Source organism: Mobula hypostoma, chromosome 3 (assembly GCF_963921235.1).
Source record: "Mobula hypostoma chromosome 3, sMobHyp1.1, whole genome shotgun sequence".
NCBI classification, from domain to species: domain Eukaryota; kingdom Metazoa; phylum Chordata; class Chondrichthyes; order Myliobatiformes; family Myliobatidae; genus Mobula; species Mobula hypostoma.
In genome coordinates, this window is record NC_086099.1 from 174,250,008 (window position 1) to 174,270,567 (window position 20,560).

The 20,560-nt window shown below is 40.5% G+C and overlaps 1 protein-coding gene across 1 annotated transcript in view; it reads right to left on the bottom strand.

Moving 5' to 3' along the window:
- Positions 1–4,702: 4,702 nt before the first annotated feature.
- Positions 4,703–20,560, bottom strand: part of LOC134344401 (sorcin-like) — a 46,462-nt gene continuing 30,604 nt past the window's right edge. Inside the window, exons 5-8 of the mRNA XM_063044122.1 lie at positions 13,511–13,658; positions 11,096–11,209; positions 9,139–9,197; positions 4,703–5,031 (exon numbers count right to left, since the gene is read on the bottom strand). Of these exons, the coding sequence (XP_062900192.1) occupies positions 5,005–5,031; positions 9,139–9,197; positions 11,096–11,209; positions 13,511–13,658 (348 nt within the window). The 3' untranslated portion in view covers positions 4,703–5,004. The remainder of the gene's footprint in view (positions 5,032–9,138; positions 9,198–11,095; positions 11,210–13,510; positions 13,659–20,560) is intronic.

Genomic DNA, 20,560 nt, shown 5'->3' on the forward strand with positions numbered 1-20,560 from the left:
ATGTAAGAACTTAACTATTTGTCCCTTCACAAGTGCTGCCAACCTGCCGAGTGTTTTCAGTACTTTTTGTGTTTAAAAAAAGTAATTTCCAAAGGACACAGCAACAGAAATAGGCAGATGGAGACACAAAAACTTGCAGATGCTAGAATCTGGAGCAACAACAAATGAATCTACTGGAAGAACTCTGTGGTTGAGCAGCATCAGTGGGGGGAAAGACGTTGCTGATGCATCAGGGTCAAAAGTGGAGAGCAGAGATGATCAGCATGAAGAGGAGAGAGGGAGAGGTAATGCTGGAGCCAAAAGGTGAAAGGCAAGAAGTTGGACCAATGTGAAGGATGATGGGCAGGGAAGCAGGAGGAGTGGAATTGGGAAGCAGGTAGATGGAAGGTAGGTGAAGCCGGGTAGAGATAATGGAACCATAAGGGGAAATGTGCAGGAAAAATTGGTCCAGATGAGGACTTTGTCACCAGTTGAATAGGATATAAAGCAGAATGCTAGGAGGAGTAGAGGTATAAGAATTGGGAGAGTCTTTAAATGAAGATAGTCAAAGAAGCTGGTTATGCTTGTGTGTACATTTAAGATATCAGTAAACATATAGTCACACAAAAAATATAGCCCAAATCCCTGAGTCCATGAATGTTGTTGCTAAGAGCAAGCCCACAGCAGTCTGCAGATGAATGCAATCCAGCTTGTCTTCTACTGAGTAAACACTGGAGGGCAGCACTGATACCAGCATAGACACCGCACCACACCGCTCACAGGCACCAACTCCAACTCCCTCCTTGGCAGCTGCAAACCGATACTGCGGCATGAGGCCTAGTCCTTGCTACAACTGAGGCCACACAGCTCCCACACCCTCAGTCCCACCAATAAACCAATGAACTGGACTTTGTATTCCACTTAGCTATTGGTGTCTTATGCAAACCGTACCTTGAAACTCCCTTATTGCTGGCAGAATCAGTTCTCCATTTCTATGGGGCTTTCCAGATTTAACAGTGAGAATGAAATGTTGTATGAAGCATGAAAACCATTACTGTTTTATTGTGAAATGTTGGCATACAGGTTTTGAAGTGTTTTACATTCTGAAGGTTTTCACAAAGTGACTGACGATACACCAAATTCTTGTTTGCCTTATCAGAGTGTATTCTTTTCAAATGTTCAACGAATGTGGTCTGTTTCATTGTCTCATTAAAAAAAACTTTTTCACCGAATAGACACATTGGCTGCTGTTGGCTGCTTGGCACTGGTATTAATCCATATTTCAAATACTTGACACTTCTTTTTCATTTGGACTGCTTCTGCCATTTTTGTTATGGATTACCAACCTGAAGTTTACACTAACACTATACTACAGTGGTGAACAGTAATAGTGCATGGGACAGGCCAGGATCTGAAATAACTATTTCTGCAGTTCAGATTTCTCAAATGCCAAATACAGAAATGTCACATTGCTTTTCAACTACTATAATACCATTCGAGCAAGGTCTAAGAGTTGGGTGGGTTCACAAGAGATGAGGTGGTTACGTGATCATTGTAATCAATTATAAAGCAATGAGGATCAAATGCTTAAATAAGTAATCATTTCCTAAATTAAGTCTGTGATCCCTCAGCTGCCCTCTTGCTACTGAGTGACCCCACCACCCCACTTCATCTTTAATGTCCCTAAGAAACTTGCACCATCCCTCAGGAGAGCAATATCACCTGCTTTGGGAACCACTAGTTTAGAGCAGGGGTTCCCAACCTTATGCCATGGACCAACTCCATTACAGGGGGTGGGGTCCATGGAACTCTGGGTCAAGAACCTCTAATTCAGAGAACAAATTAGCCCAGCTTGGATGGGAATCTTAGTCAGAATGAAGCAGTTGGACCAAAGGGCCTTTTTCATTATTGCTTAACTCTACATATGCTAATAATTAAGGGGATATATAGAAGTTTGGATAAAGAGATTAGTCTTTATTTTCAAATTTGTCCCCTGGGATTGTTTTTATATCCATCTAAAGCAACATCTGACATCCAAGAAAATGAACAGCACTATATTAATTTTATAAGTGATTAAATGGACAGCTGAAGATTATACATCTTTATTCTACAGATATAAAAAAAAAGGGAAAGGTAGTAGCCAAGTGTACCTCCCCCCACCAGAGAGGGAGAGACTTGGAAATTACCAACAGGAAACAGGAAAATGGCAGCCAAGTTAATCAATGCTTTGCATCAGTCTTCACAGTATAGAACAAATATGCCAAAGAATCAGACAGACTAATTTCAATAACATGTAGGAATGGATCACAATTCCTATCATGGGGTGGGGGGGAAGGGAAGGTAATTAAACTAAGGGCAGGATCCCATGGCCTATTTCAAGGGTTCTAGAGAACAAAGCTACAGAGATGGCGGAACCAATGGTTGAAGTTTTTCAAAACGTACCAAGTTCCATGGGGTTACCAGTAATCTGGAAAGTTGCAAAGGGACTCCAGAAGTGAGAGAAAAAAATGGTAACTATAGGCCTGTTAGCTTAAAACTTGTTAGAAATATAATCAAGAAATAACAGGCCATTAGGAGAAGCAGAGGGTTGAGAAAATTAGATCATTGATAGTATTTATAGTAAGGGAAGATGAATCTTTAAAAAAAAAATTAGTGAAGTGAGGGCTGTGGGGAATTGGCACAGGTTTTTTTTTAAATAAGCATCTTTCACAGATTCTTTCCTTGGCTCACTGTTCAGGCAATAAGGTCTAACAAAGGTCACCTGTGCTTCAAAGTCATGGATACTTGCAAAAAAAGCCATCTGTAAAGTCAGCTGCCATTTGGAAACAAATTTAAATACTTCTATTTATTTTCTCCTTTCCTGGCTGTACACTTAATTTACAAGATGAAGAAAATCCACCTTAGCCCTTTTCCTTGGATGTGTCAACTGAATTTAACTTAGAACCCCAGCTCAGTGAGTGAATTAATTGCTGTCACAGCATCACCAATATATTCTGGTTTGTGTAGCATATATTACCCCAATATCATAGCTCTATTTCAATGATACCGACTTCTTTGTTAATGCGTCGATTTAAATTTCATATGTAAGGCAATGCTCACTGTGATGTCAGCCTTCATTATATGCTGCAGCCCTGGAGATGGGGTCCAATCCACAGCATGCTGATTAATATCCAGGTTCACTACTACAGAGCCAAGCACACTTCAAACTACAGCATGGAGTGTGCTTACCAGCACACTGACATCTTCAGAACTTCAGTCATCCAGGCTGCTGTCCCCACATGCTTCAAATCAGCCACCATCATCCCTGCACCGACTAACTCTACACCTTTAGAACTAAATGACTACCATTCAGTGGCACTTCATCAAGAAGTGTTGTAAATGACATATCAAAAACTCTATTCCTGCCACAGTGGACATGCACCAATATGCTTACCAACAGACCTCCTCTATGACAGCTGGCATAGTATCCTTCATGCATCTGGCCCTGACACACTGTTAAAACGGCTCTTATGTCCCAATGCTGTTACTGGATTTTATTTTGGCATTCAACAGACCTCAGATAGTCAGTACGCACAACCCATCATCCTGAATAGGGGTGCCCCGAGGGCTGTGTGCTGAGCCCATTGTGGTACACTCTGCTCATACATGACAGGACAGCCAAATACCCCAGTAATCACACAGTCAAATTCGCTGATGACACAACATCACCCCTCAACAGACAGCGTCCTAACAAGCTGCATCACTGCATAGTATGGAAACTGCAAAGCAGCAGACAGGCTCTACAAGTTAGTCAAAACTGCATCACCTGCACTAGCCTACCAGCCAGCAAGAATATACATATATTCCTCACTACGACCACCAGACTCAAAAACTGTTACTTTCCCCAAGCAATGAGGTTGATCAACAAATCCATTCACTAACCCACCACACGACCACTACTTTATCATTTCCTGTCAGTCACCTTATGTAGACACCCCTGTGCCTGGCATCACTTTGTGGACATGCAATCAATGTATATAAGCTATCTCATGTATTTATATTTATTGTTTTTTATTATTGTGTTCTTTATCATGCTGTTTTTTTGCGCAGCATTGCATCTGGAGTAACAATTATTTCACTCTCCTTTGCACTTGTGTACTGGAAATGATGTTAAGCAATGTCGAATGTGCAGAGTAAAGACCACACAAATTATCCTGATGCAGAAACACTGACATGTGCATTTTTTAAAATCTCAATAAGCAAAAGAGAACTGGATCAGAAGGGTGGAAACATGCCCTTCAAGTACAAAATGCTCTCAACTGCTGCATCAGTTTCTCATGCCCCTCACTTTTGAGGATCTTGCAATAAGTATCTGCTCTTTAAATACCTCCAATGATCTAGCCTCCACAGCTTCTGGAGATGAAGACTTCCACAGATTGATCACAGTCTGTAGGAAGAAATTTCTACACTCCTCAGTTTCCAACTAACAACCTGCTTATCTTGCACAAATGTCTTCGGAATCATCTCAATATTTACCCTGTCAAGCTGTTGCAGGAACAGGTACATTTTAATGAAATCACCTCTCACTCTTCTGAACTTCAAAGAATCCAGATTCAAGCAGAACTGATTTTGGTTAATTGTTGAAATGCTTTCAGTTTCCCTGCTTGAACTAATACAAAGCACATACAACACAAAAGGTGTGTGCAAGTATTTTAATTTGATTATATTCATAATGGAATCTAGATTTTTAATAGTTTTATAAGCTTGCATATTGTATAATATCAAATTAAGCACTATTTGGTAGAATTCAGTAAAAAAAAAGGATCAGTGTCCATAACTAATATGTAATAACTAATCTCACAGCAGTTACCTGGTGCAGCATTATATCATTAGCCAACACATACTATAATTATCTATTTTCATGCACTTTTCTCTTTATACATTTTGTATAACATTGCATAACATTGTGACTGCTTGGCTGGCACTCAAGAAGTGGAGGTCAGGTTCTTTTGTGAAGCTTAGGTTCCTTTGCAGTCCTTTTTTCAGTTAAATACACATGGTGCACATAATGAACTGGAAAACAAAATGTGACATTCACTAAACATTCAATTTATATTTGGCATGAAACAATAATTATATCCCTCTTCCTTTCAAAGTAAATTTATTATCAAAGTATATACATGTCACCATATATGACACTGAGATTTGTCTTCTTACAGACATACTCAGTAAATGCAAGAACCATAATGGATGAAAGACCACACCTGACAGGGTGGACAAACAACCAATGTGCAAAGACAACAAAATGTGCACATGCAAGAGATAAAAAATATAATAAATAAATAAGCAATGAATTTTGAGAATGTGAGATGAAGAGTCCTTGAAAGTAAGTCCATAGGTTGTGGTAATAGTTCAGTGATGAGGCGGATGAAGTTGATTCAAGTTATCCCCTTTGGTTCAAGGGCATGATGGTTGAGGGATAATAACTGTTCCTGAACCTGGTGGTGAGAATTCTGAGGGTCCTGTACCTTCTTCCTGATGACAACAGCAAGAAGAGATCTTGACCTCGGTGGCATGACTTCTCTGCACTGCACTCAATTATCTCATATAAATGACTGTTTACACCCATGTGTTGGCACTTATTTGATCATTTGGGGGGGAATAAAAGTCCCGTTCAAACACAACTTCAGGAAGGGTTCCTAGTTAGTAAACAGGAGCAGAAAACCTGCCAATTTCAATACCAATAGCCCAACAGAAGTGATGACATAGTACAACAGATAGGATTAAAACTTGATCTTTTCTGTGAAGACTATACCAAATGAACAAAACTTAAGCCATAAGAGAAGCTGAGTTTTTATTTAAAATGAAATAAACTCACAGCCTCTCATTCTGTTTGATTTGTGTTTCTTTTTAAGGCGACAAACAGATACCTGTGTTCAACACAGGTATTTGTCAAGATCAGTTATCATACTAACATATGCTGGTTTATTACAGTGAGAAAACGTGTCAGTTCTTGACTTTTGCTACATTCATAAAATCCTCCAACTTACTATACATGAAATACTTGCATTAAGATATACTACTGACAAGTTGAAAATGGTTTACAACTTCCATGTACTTTGATATTATGGTGTAATGGGGTAACTAGTTGGGGGGAGGGATCCCACAAGCTTGCCCATCACAGCCTCCTAACATCCAGCTCCCCAGGAGAGCAAATTCAGTTTTTACAACAATCCAGCTGCTTTTATTGGATAGATAGAAATTAATAGTAAAGGCTTCATGACGAGACAGGGAGTTGAGATTTAAGTCTCAAAGTTGAGTTGATCAGCATATTACCCACAAATGCTAAGAAAACTTGATTGCAAAGGCACTTTTTCCGATGATACGAAGAAAGGACAGGAACCAGGTTGGCTCCAGAGTACTTAGACAGATTAGGAGAATGGACAAAGAAGTGGCTGATAGAATATAATGTAGGGTAGTGCATGGTCATGCACACTGGCAGAAGGAATGAAGGCGTGGACTATTTTGTAAATAAGAAGAAAATTCAAAAATCAGAGGTGCAGAAGGACTTGGGAGTCTTTGTGCAAGATTCCCTGAAGGTCAACTTGCAGGTTGAGTCAGTGGTAAGGAAAAAATATGCAATGTTAGCATTCATTTCAAGCAGACTAAAATACAAAAGTAAGGATGCAATGCTGAAGCTTTATAAGGCATTCGTTGGACTGTACTTGGAGTATTTTGAGCAATTTTGGGCCATTTATCTGCAAACAGATATGCTGGTATTGGAGAGAGTCCAGAATAGGATCGCGAAAATGATCCCAGGAATGACAGGGTTAACATAGGAGGTGCTGTTGATGGCTCTGGACCTGTAATTGCCTGCGTTGAGAAGAATGGGGGGGGCGGGTGGATCTGATTGAAACCTATTGAATATTGAAAGATTTGGAAAGACTGGATGTGGAGAGTATGTTTCCGATAGTGGGGAGTCTAGGACCAGAGGACACAGTCTCAAAATTGAGGAAAGTCCATTTAGAGCAGAGATGAGAAGTAATTTCTTTAGCCAGAGGGTGGTGAATCCATGGAATTCTTTGCCACAGACAGCTGCGCAGGCCAAGTCATTGAATCTATTTAAGGCAGAGGTTGATAGGGTCTTGATTAATCAGGCCAAGAAAGATTATAGGCAGAAGGCAGAAGAATGGGGTTGAGAGGGATAATAAATCAGCCATGATAGAATAGCCTAATTCTGCTTCTAGTTCTTATCAGATGCACACGAAGAAAAGATCTACCGCAGGTGAATTTTCTGTCCATCTCACATTTTAGAAATGGCTTTGAAAACTTAGGTGACTAAAATTTCAGCTGAACAGAAGCTCAGTTACTTCCCCTCATTACAACATTTTCACAATAAAACAATTAATTGGAAAACTGTGGCAAGTTTATACCAAATTAATCATAAAACCAACAATAAATGCAAAATGTTATTGAGCCAAATCTTGCTGACTAGTGTTCTAAAGGAGATCGTTGATCATTAGCTGTTTATCTCTCAAGATATCTCTGACTTCAGTACACACATGCTCAAAAATTAGAAATCTGAAAAGCTCAAATGCTAGCACAACTAAAGATCAATTCCAGTATCAGAGCAGCAATATGCTAATAACTGGCTCCTGATATACTTTACTTCAGGACTTCGACTTCAACTTCAGCAGAGAGAACTGCCATAATACAGTTTTTTAAATAAGCCTGTTAACCCCATAGAAGGGCAAGTGTTTTGCTTAGAGTTTCACTCTGTATTAAAATTAATATTTTATTTTTACATTTCCATTTCAATAATGTAATACTTTCTACTGATTTTGCAGATCTATCTAAATTTTAAATTTAGATGAAAATTTTTGAAAACTGATTTGTCTCCTGCTTTGCCTTGCTGAACTCATCTGCCCAAAATATCCCACTTGTACTGATATCTATTTGAGTGTTAGTATCTGATGATGTAAATGTCTTCAAAGATGCACTGCACAATCTGATTTAACCAACTTACTTGGTTATTTATCTGAAAATGATCTTATTTTATTTTACTTAGTGATATAGGTCCTTCCAGCCCAATGAGCTGCACCCATTATACTTAGCTTAATCACAGGACAATTTACAATACCCATTAACCTACTAACCAATATGTCTTTGGAATATGAGAGATTGAAAATCTGGCTGAGCGGTGCCACAACAACCAGCTCTCACTCAATGTCAGCAAAACCAAGGAGCTGATTATTGACTTCAGGTGGAGGAAACTGGAAGTTCATGAGCCACTCCTTAGAAGTTTACAAAGATTCGGCATGTCATCTAAAACTGACAAACTTCTATATATGTGTGGTGGGAGTATATTGAATGGCTGCATCACAGCCTGACATGGAAACACCAATGCCCTTGAATGGAAAAACAAACAAAAAGTAGTGGATACACACTACAATAAGTGTCACAGCAACATCCATCATCAAGGACTCCCACCACCAGGTGCAGAAACAGTTATTACACCTCAACCATCAGGTTCTTGAACCAGAGGCAATAACTTTACTCGCCCCATCACTGACCTGTTCTATTCCCACGGCATACGGACTCACTTTCAAGGGCTCTTCATCTCATCTTCCTGATATGTTTTTCTTATTAATTATTTCTCTTTTCCCTTTCTTTTTGTATTTGCACAATTTGTTGTCTTTTGCATGTTGGTCGATTGTCTGTCCAGTTGGGTGTGATGTTTTTCTTATTAATTATTTCTCTTTTCCCTTTCTTTTTGTATTTGCACAATTTGTTGTCTTTTGCATGTTGGTCGATTGTCTGTCCAGTTGGGTGTGGTCTTTCATTGATTCTATTGTGTTTCTTCTATTTACTGTGATTGTCCTCAAGAACATGAATCTCAGGGTGACATGTATGTATTTTGATAATAAATTTTATTTGAACTGGAGCACCCAGAGGAAACCACACACTCATGGGATGAGAAGCACATAGAAACTTCTTACAGACGGCACCAGAACTGAACTCAGAACTCTGATGCCCCAAGCTGGAATAGCGTCATGTTAACCACTATGCTACCTTGACACTCATATCTCTCAGGCACTGTAGTTTATAAGTCAAGTTTTGCTTCCCCACTGTTTTCATGCATGTATTCATATATTAAAATTAATGTAATTCTTTACTCACATCATCGTAGGCAAAATTGACAACTCCTTGCTGAGAAGCATCTCTTCTTCTGAAGACATCTGTCAATGAAAAAAATGTCACACAGATTAAAATTACCAACACCAAATAAGAAAATAGGAGATTTGCAAAATGGATAATGAAGCTATCAATCACTATATTAACGTACTAACACTAGAAACATGTTCCTAAACTTTATTTAGAAATAATTAAGAGCTCTCTTTTGAAATCCATATCCTTTGTAATTGCCACCTGCTAACACGAAGCAAATACTCACAATGTAAACACAAACTCAAATTTAAAGCACAAACAACTAACTATAATAATGGTGCTTCCTTGACTTTTTCTCCATCAGATGTTCATTACTGGATAAAGACTATCAATAATATAGGCGAGCACAAGGGGGCTAATTAATCCTACAACTTGATCTCATTATACGGAAAACTAAATTATTTGTTTATACATTTCTTAAAAAGGCTTTAAAAATCAGTGTAAATACGAAGAAATGTAGTTTCAAGGTAAAGATAAAGCTATATTTGTACATCAAAATATACAGTGAAATACATGTTTTGCATCAATAACCAACATAGTCCAGGGATGTGCTGGGAGCAGCCGCAAGTATCATCATGCTAAAACATGCCCCAGTGTCAAAATACTTTGTCTATAACTTACTAACCCTAACTTATACATGCTTGGAATGTGGGAGAAAACCTGGAGCACCAGAGGATTCCTACACAGTCACGGGAAAAACAACAACTTCCTTATAGACAGCGGCAGGAATTGAACCAAAATTTCAAAATGAAATATCTCAATGAACTATTCATTAGTCTTATAACAGATAGATAAATAAATATTGTGACTGAGATAGCATTATGGAATCATCTAGAAAAGGATGATTATGACAATATCAAAAACCATTGCATGTACTTTATGCCCTTAAAACTATTGTTCACCTTTCAGTTTCCAGTTTCACACATTACTATTGAGGTACCAGCAGAAAAAAAATAAAGCTTTATAATCTTTTAACATTCAATTTCCATTCAAAGAAAAATCTTTGTAATTTATTTTTCAGCTCAGAGTATTTATTTTTTTGCCGGAAATAGGAAAGAAGTGAAAACATTGTGGCCGTATAAGGCATTATGACCATTGATCTAATATGAAAAATTATGATCAATTAAAACATGTAAAATTACTCTAAACATGATTTCTCCTTAAAACAAACAAGCAATCACATTTAATATTCGAACATTAACTAATGGAGATTCAATGTGTGCAATCTTTGGTAACATAAAAGGTCTTGATCAAAATGAAATGTCATCAACATTTACAAAATTTACTGTATTAACTTGAGACAGTGCAAAAAAATCTCTGCTGTTGAAAGTGCCAGCTGAAGTACAAACCACTATTTACTCTGCTTCACTGCAAAGCAAGTATCAAAGTCAGGAGCTCAAGGGTTTACAAAGTAGATATAGGAGAATGCAATGGTTTGCACTGAGAAGTTTACAAGGAAAAGATCATCCCAACTTACAGAAAAATTAAATATTCTCAAGACATCCAGGGAGGGCTTACAATACCTGTTTTTATAGCAACTCCCAAAAATGGGTAACATAGTTAAAGAAATGTACCTGAAAACTACAGGTACTAAATTACTGGTGAACGTTCACTGCTGCGTTCACCAGCAAGTTTGATGTGTGTTGCTTGAATTTCCAGCACCTGCAGAATTCCTCATGTTTGCGGTACTAAATTACTGTGTATTTTCTGAGCAGTATTACATCAATACACAGGAATGAAAAGAGTGCTATTGTGTGTGTGGTTTCTATTCCACTGCATAAAATCAAAAGCAATTATTTGTACAATTAACCAATATTAAGAGGTTTCACTATGAAAAAGATTGTAAAGCATATTGAATAACTTTGGCAATAACAATGTGCTGAAATTAACAAAAGAAGAAAATGCATACCAGTCAAAGCCCTGAGTTTCACACAACAGGCCACATAGTCATCAAATGAAATCTTCCCATGGGTACTATATCTCTTTATTATTCCATTCAAACCTTGCGGAGATAATCTGTATCCTATTCAATACAATGAAAGGGGAAAAAAATGTTTAAAATGTTACATTATTTACATAGTGCCATGGATAGACATATATGAGGCAGCACTGCTTGCACAGTGTATAAGAGCTGGATAATTCAACTTTTTTTTAAAATGTGGTTTGCTGAAAATAAAAGAAAATAATAAAATATACCTTAGTATATTACAGTGCAATTTCTAACCAGTAATAAATTCAAAAAGATTTTAGGGAGAATTTCCCTAAGCATTTAAAATTTTTTTTTCAAGTTCAAGTTTAATTGTCATTTAACTATACACGAATACAGCCAAATGAAAGAGCATTACTCCAGGATCAAGGTGTAAAACACACCAACAGTCAAACACAGCACAAGACATATAAAAGATACCAAGCATGTACAAGATAGGGTCACACAAAATAATATAGTCCAAGTCCCTGGGTCCATGAATGTTGCAGCAGTCTGCAGTTGAACACAATATAGTGTGTCTTCTGCTGTTTGAACACTGGAGGGCAGCACTGACACAGCCAGCATGGACGCCGCACCACACTGTCTCAGGCACCAACTCTGATGCCCCTCTCCTTGAACCCCTGCAAACAGGTAACACTGCAGCTTGAAGCCTAGTGCTTGTTATGACCAAGGTCATACAGTTGCTCCACCATCTGCCCTGCCATTCATCGATAAACTACTGAACTGGACTTCTTAACAACTCACTCCGAGACTCTGCCACTCAGTACGAACAATTTACAGTGTCAATTAACCTACCAACCTGTATATTTTTGGGACATGGGAGGAAACCAGAATACTTGGATGAAGCTCTCATGGTCTTAGAAAACATGCAAACTCCATACACATCCAAGGTTAGGATTGTACCCTGGTCTCCAGTATTGACAGGCAACATCCCTACCAGCTACACCACCCTACTGTTTACGAGTGAATATTAAAATCCTCTTTCTTATCCCAGGAATGAGTCCATGGAACTCAGGTTAGGACCCCTGGACTAAGGCCTTGCACTAAAAGGATATTTAAGGAAGAGTGGCAAGGAAGAAGCCCTGGCTCAAAAAAAAAGCATATCCTTGCCCATAAAAACAGACAAAGCTTTACTTAGAAGAAACTGTAACGATGTGGAAGAAGGTCTTGTGGTTGGATAAGACTAAAGTGGAACTTTTTAGGCATCAGCTCTGCGGCATAAACCTAATAATGCACATCAGCCAGCTAACACCATCCCTACTGTCAAGTATGCTAGAGATCACTACTGTAATATATGCTGTGGAGATGCTTTTCAGCAGCAGGGACTGGAAATCTGGTCAGGATTGATGGGAGTGTCGCTAAATAAGAGAGATCCTGGATAAAAACCTGCTGGCCTCTGTCAGAAAGCTTAAACTGGGGAGGAAGTTAGTCTTTCAGCAGGACCACAACTCAAAACACACTTTTTAGAGCAACCATGGAGTGGCTTCAAATGCAGAAAATTGATGTCCTCGAGTGGCCCAGTCAGAGTCCTGATCTTAAACTGATCGAACATTTCTGGCAAGACCTCAAGACTACTGTCCATCACCGCTCCCCAACTAACCTGGCATAGCTTGAGAAATTTTGCAAGGAGGAATGGGCAAATCTTGCTCCATCACATTGTGCAAAGCTAATAGAGACTTATCCAAAAAGTCCACTGGCTGTAATAGTTGCAAGAGGTAGTGCAACTGAGTACTGAGCAAGGGAGGGATGAATACTTTTGAAGTGCTGACATTTCAGTTTTTGAATATTTAGTTTTTTTATGCTTTACATTTTTCCCTGTGTTTTGGGCTCTACTGTGGAAAACGGAGTATGTGATTCACAAATAAAAATTCAATGAAATTGATCAAAATCCCTGGTTGTAATACTCATTTATGTGAACAAAGGCTAAATATTTTTACAAGGCATTGTATATATTTTTTAAAAAAACAAGGGAAATTAAAACTGTGCAGGGTAATCCAGCCTGAGATGGCAGATTTCCTTTCCTTAAGCACATTAGTGATGCCAATAGGTTCCTTTAATTGCAGACCAAATTACATATTGTACTGCAGTTTCAACTTTAACAAAAAGTAACAAGGTCAGTGCCGCCGAATTTTCTCTTCCCCCACTCAGTTAATTGCTGCCACATGCGGTAATTCTGTATTTAAAATCACTTGCCACGCAGAGACTTTGTTATCACTTATAAATTGAAGGGCTAAGGATATCATTAATATTTTAACTTTTTTGTATGTCAGAGCAATTGTTCAGGCAGTATATGGAGATTAGTGGAGAAATTATTAAATTATCATATCAATGACTTACCCATGGTAGAAATAGCTTGCTGTAGCTCATGGGGCTCCACCGTTCCACTCCTGTCCCTGTCAAAAGAAGCAAAGTTCTGCCGCCAGCTGCTCAGTACTGTCCACAGTTCTTTGAACTCTGTAAAGCCCATAGTTCCAGACATATCTCGCTAGGAATTTACATTAAGGAACAAAATAATCTGACAGCTGTGTACATACATCTATTGATGCTTCTGGACACATCTTCAGTGATGTTCCTGGAATCATCGGGTGTTTCGGGTCTTTCAACATCATACAACCTCCTCCAGGTGACCCAGCCAGGGCTGATCAGACCCCAGCTTGTGTCCAGATGGCTAGCTACCATGGCTCCATGGCAGCGATCATTACTAACTATATAAATTTTCAAGTAAACAAATGGTACAAACCAATGAATGTGGTTTCAAGAAGTACACTGAAGTCTGTAGAACAGGTGAAAACAGTTGCCTGTGAAATCAGCCACATGGGTGTGAAGAACTAAACAGGATCCAACTCTAACAACCCAGTCCTATTGAAAACATGGTCATTCAGGCAGGGAATACATCTGACTTCCAAATACTTGCACATTGTTGTGTTTAATTCAAACTAAGCAGCAGTTTACTTACTTTGTTATGATGAGAAAGATGAAAGGCTAGTAAGCCCATCAGATCTACACCGGCTCACGGCAGAACAATCCCATCAGTTATAGCGTCTATCCCCTTATTTTCCTGTAGCTCTGCAGCTTATTCTCTCTCCTATTCCCCTTTGATGTTTTGCCACTCACTTACACCGAGGAGTAACTTACTCTTATCAACAATTTTCTTATCAACTGACCATGATTTTTAGGATGCGGGAGTAAACTAAACAGCCCAGCAGGAACATACATGATCACCTAGATAAGGTGCAAAGTCCAGATGGATAGTACCCAAGGCTAGAATTGACCTCTGGGCCCTACAGCTCTGAGGCAGAAGCACTCATTACTATAAGCACCATGCAACTCTTTTTCAGGTGATTATCAATAGTAACTATCTCAACATGTCACTGTCTTGCAGGTGGGTATATCAACCACTTCCTCTAGGGGAGTTTAAGTTCTTTCCTGTGGTGTGCACCATCACTGCACTGATCACCTGGGATCTGAGCTCAGGGCCCCAAAAATTCACAATACCAAAGGTGTACTTAATTTTGTAGGGTGATTAGTCATAGTCATTTATGAACTCATCCTTCTCTTACATGAACAATATTTTGACATAGCTTTGTTTCAAACCAATCTTCTCAGATGGAATACTGGCTGCAGTTCTAACCAAGATTTGATTACCAGCAATAGATCAGAGGCTGACTTCACAATCAGTCTTGGTCTGTCGTGGGCAGACCTTTGGAAGATCACTGCAACCTCCCTCAAATCAAGAAATTAGTAATGATAACACTAACAATTGTCATTTCATCATGCTGAAGAAGCTGCAATTGTTTCACAAATGCATGCCAGCTAGTTCAAAAATAATAGGGTTTTTTTAATAGTTGCTAAAGGGTCTTGATCCAAAACATTAATTATTTATTCCCTCCAAAGATGCTGCCTGACTTGCTGAGTTCTTCCAGCATTTTGCGTGTAGTACTCTGAATTTCAAGCATCTGCAGAATCCCTTGCATTTAGTTTTTTTTTATTGCTCACACTTAGTCAAAACTTGATATTATTAACACACTGCAAGTTGGACCTGTGATGCACAACACTTGAAAATCAAAAGAAAAAATGAAACCCATTTCCTATTTGCATTCTTGCCCCACTGATTTGCTTTGTCGCTATTACCATAGCAACCTCTTCAGTTCAGTGCTTGAAAGCAATCAAGTGCATCATTACTGAATTCTTTCCACATTTTGGAGAAAATAATAAATAAAAGTGAGAAAGAAAATTTACACTAAATGTTCTTCTCCTTTTATCATCCATATCCCTCCATTCTCTTCATATTCACGTGTATATCCAAAAGCCGCATAAACTCCACAGACTGCCCGACTTCACTACTCCCCGGGTAATCTATTCTTAGAGGATTACGTTTCTTGCTCACCCCATTTGTTTCAATCTGCTTTTACACAAATAATACAAGTTACAACAAAAATTCAGGACTGTGAAATCCACTACAAAAACTGAATTTTAGTTGGCACACAAATATTGCTTTGTTAACATGCCGGTTGAGCCTAGAACTATCTCTGATCCTTTCACACCTTGCGTCAAAAGTTCAAGTTCATTGCCATTCAACCATACTACACAAGTATACCACCAAAGGAAACAACATTCCTCCAGACCAAGGTGCACAACACATTTCATTCACTAAGAAATTTTAACAAATAACAAGTGCATTTGCAACACAGGTTTAAAAAGTAAACAGTATACAGGTGTCCCCCGCTTTTCGAACGTTCGCTTTACGAAACCTCACTGTTATGAAAGACCTACATTAGTACCCTGTTTTCGCTTTCAGAAGGTGTTTTCACTGTTACAAAAAAAAAATTCAGTGCACGATAAAAGGCAGTGCACGCCCCGAGCAGCCGCTCTCCCCCGGATTCGGAACGGCATTGCTTTAACACGTGACTGTGAGCAGCCGTTTGCAAGATGAGTTTTATGGTATCGGAAAAGCCTGAAAGAGCTCGTAAGGGTGTTACACTTATGGTAAAACTAGACATATCTAAGCGTTTTGATCGTGGTGAATGAAGTAAGGACAACGTGAGTTTGGCTTGTGGAAGCTGACGAAGATGATGTTGAAGAGGTTTTGGCATCCCATCACCAAGAACTGACAGATGAAGAGCTGATGCAATTGGAAGAAAAAAGGATAACAATCAAAACCAAATGAGTAATGATAAAGTACGACTTTAATTTTGAAAGGGTACGTTGGTTTAGGGGATATTTGCAGGATGGTTTGAGTCCTTACTGAAGAACTGTGTGATAGAAAAATGCGCGAGGCTCAGCAGTCAAGCAAGCCTCCCACATCAGCCAACGAACGTCGACCTTCGACATCAAGGTGGGCAGAGATAGAAGATCAGCTGCCTGCTCTAATGGAAACAGGCTACGAGATGACACCCCAGTGTCCCACCACCCCAACCTCCAGGCCACGGACAGATACCAATTCGCGGAGAATACAAAGGTAGCCGGGAGGCACACATCACATCTTTAAGAAAAAAGCCGAAATAAACATGCTAATTAATTAGGTGCCGCCGACACGTAATTGTCAGCCCAGATCAGAGACGACTCAATGGGAAATCGGCACTGATCTGGGCCGACAATTAGGGGCGGCACCTAATTAATTAGCATGTTTGTTTCAGCTTTTTTCTTAAAGATGTGCTGTGTGCCTCCCGGCTACCGCTGGACTCCTGCGTTCTTCGCGGCAATGTATCGCTCAGCGGCCTGGAGGGTAGGGGCCACTGCACTACCCCAGCCTGCGACGACTCAGTCTAACACACCATCATCAGTGTGCTCGCTCTCTTCCCGATTCCCGTGATACTACACTGTACATACATTATTTCTACTTTATATAGGCTGTGCATTTTTACGTGTTATTTGCTATGATTTGGCAGCTTCATAGCTTAAAGGTTACTGGAGAGTGCGTTTACGCCAACAGTGCTTGCGTGAGAGTTTTTGCCGACGGCGCTTGCGTGAGATTTTTGCTACGGAGAACAGTTCAGTAATGATTGTGGAAAAGTATTTCTACTTTATATTGGCTGTGTATTTATCATATCATTCCTGCTTTTACTACGTGTTACCATTATTTTAGGTTTTGTGTGTTATTTGGCATGATTTGGTAGGTTATTTTTGGGTCTGCGAGTGCTCACAAAATCTTCCCATATAAATAAATGGTAATTGCTTCTTCGCTTTACGACATTTTGGCTTACGAACCGTTTCATAGGAACGCTCTACCTTCGGATGGCGGGGGAAACCTGTAATGCTATTGGCACTTCATACGTGATGAGATCTGTAAGTCTTACGGCCTGGGAGGGGGCAGGGAAAAGCTGTTCCCATCCTAACAGTTTTTGTCTACATGCTAAAGTACCTTCTGGCTGATAGTAGGATGTCAAGGAGACAGATGGACAGATCATTGAGAATGCTAAGGGCCCTGCGTATGCAGTGCTCCTGTTAAAACATTAAGACCAGAATTAGGCCATTCAGCTCATCAAGTCTGCTCCACCATTTTGTCATGGCTGATCCATTTTCCTCTCAACCCCATTCTCCTGCCTTCACCCTGTAACCTTTCACGTCCCGACTAATCAAGAACCTATCAACTTCCGCCTTAAATAAACCCAATGGCCTGGTTTCCAGAGCTGCCTGTGTCGACGAATTCTACAGATTCACCACCATCTGGCTAAAGAGTGTCTGATAAATGGAAGAGACCCCAATGATCATCACTGCAGTCCTCGCAATCCTTTGTCGGGACTTGCAGTCAAATGCCTTACTATTCCTGTACGAAACAGTGATGCAGCTAGTCAGGACACTTGATGGTGCTCCTGTCAAATTTCATTAGAACGTGAGTGGGGGAGCTTCACTCGCCTCACTCTCCCCAGGAAGTGGAAACCATTCTGTGCTTTCTTGACCGAAGAGATGGTGCCAAGGAACCAATTGAGATTGTCCATTATCTGCACTCCCAGAAACTAGGTGCTCCTCACTTTTCTCAACAGATGAACCGCGTACCTGCAGTGAAGGGTAGTCAGCCCACACCTTTGCTTAGTCCACTATCACCTTTTGGGTCTTGAGCACAATGAGAACTCAAGCTGTCGTGCTTGCACCATTCTACCAGCCACTCACCTCCTTTCTCATCGTTGTTGTGGCTGATGAGGCAAAGCACTGCTGTGTCATCAGCAAACTTGATAATTCAGTTTGAAGGGGATCTAACAGTGCAGTCATGCGTCAGCAGTGTGAACAGCAGCAGGCTGAGCATGCAGCCCTGAGGGGCTCTGGTACTCAGTGTGATGGAGCTAAAGATGTTTCTGCCAACATGGATTAACTGTGCCCTTTCTATCAAGTCGCCCAGATCCAGTTACAGAGAGAGGTGTTGAGACCCAACAAGCACAGTTTATACACCATAAAGCAATTGAGCTACTGGCATGGTTCAAACATCTCATCAATGACACTAGAAGAAAGAAGCTGTCACAGGAGCCTTACTTCAACAGTGGCAACTTTAATTTTATTTTGTTTCTTCTTTTAAATCTCCCTTTTGCCACTAACTATCCTGAAAATATTCAGATAATTTTATATCTGATGCTGAATAACTGATACAGGATATAAAAACAGAAAATATTGGAAAATTCAAGATGCCAGGTAGCATTTGTGGAAACAGAAATAGCTTGAAGTTTGCGATTGTCCAAAACGGAGGGAAAAAAACCCAGTAAAATTAGTCTAGCAACACACATCAAAGTTGCTGGTGAACGCAGCAGGCCAGGCAGCATCTGTAGGAAGAGGTGCAGTCGACATTTCAGGCCGAAACCCTTCATCAGGACTAACTGAAGGAAGAGTGAGTAAGGGATTTGAAAGTTGGAGGGGGAGGGGGAGATCCAAAATGATAGGAGAAGACAGGAGGGGGAGGGATGGAGCCAAGAGCTGGATAGGTGATAGGCAAAAGGGGATACGAGAGGATCATGGGACAGGAGGTCCGAGAAGACAGACGGGGGGGGGGGACCCAGAGGATGGGCAAGAGGTATATTCCGAGGGACAGAGGGAGAAAAAGGAGAGTGAGAGAAAGAATGTGTGCATAAAAATAAGTAACAGATGGGGTACGAGGGGGAGGTGGGGCCTTAGCGGAAGTTAGAGAAGTCGATGTTCATGCCATCAGGTTGGAGGCTACCCAGACAGAATATAAGGTGTTGTTCCTCCAACCTGAGTGTGGCTTCATCTTTACAGTAGAGGAGGCCGTGGATAGACATGTCAGAATGGGAATGAGATGTGGAATTAAAATGTGTGGCCATTGGGAGATCCTGCTTTCTCTGGCGGACAGAGCGTAGATGTTCAGCAAAGCGGTCTCCCAGTCTGCGTCGGGTCTCGCCAATATATAAAAGGCCACATCGGGAGCACCAGACGCAGTATATCACCCCAGTCGACTCACAGGTGAAGTGTTGCCTCAGCTGGAAGGACTGTTTGGGGCCCTGAATGGTGGTAAGGGAGGAAGTGTAAGGGCATGTGTAGCACTTGTTCTGCTTACACGGATAAGTGCCAGGAGGGAGATCAGTGGGGAGGGATGGGGGGGACGAATGGACAAGGGAGTTGTGTAGGGAGCGATCCCTGCGGAATGCAGAGAGGGGGGGGAGGGAAAGATGTGCTTAGCGGTGGGATCCCGTTGGAGGTGGCGGAAGTTACGGAGAATAATACGTTGGACCCGGAGGCTGGTGGGGTGGTAGGTGAGGACTAGGGGAACCCTATTCCTAGTGGGGTGGCAGGAGGATGGAGTGAGAGCAGATGTACGTGAAATGGGGGAGATGCGTTTAAGAGCAGAGTTGATAGTGGAGGAAGGGAAGCCCCTTTCTTTAAAAAAGGAGGACATCTCCTTCGTCCTAGAATGAAAAGCCTCATCCTGAGAGCAGATGCGGCGGAGACGGAGGAATTGCGAGAAGGGGATGGCGTTTTTGCAAGAGACAGGGTGAGAAGAGGAATAGTCCAGATAGCTACGTCGACTGCACCTCTTCCTACAGATGCTGCCTGGCCTGCTGTGTTCACCAGCAACTTTGATGTGTGTTGCTTGAATTTCCAGCATCTGCAGAATTCCTGTTGTTTGCTAGTAAAATTAGTCTAGTGAACAGAGAAGGTGGCTTGGGCAATGGGTGGAATAATGTGTTGAAGGGACAGTTAAAGTCAGATTATGGTCCTTTCTTATATAATGTGTTGTCAATGGCCAACTGGGACATGACTATATCAATGAAAGAAAAAGGACAAAGAGGGATGACAGGCAGAAGTGGCCAGTTCACATATGAACAGAAGAGCGAGTTATCTAAAGTTGGAAAATTCATATATTGGGTTCAGCAGGTGGCAATGTGCCCAGGCACAAGGCATTACTGATCAGGCTTACGTCAGGATTTGCTGTATCAGTGCTGG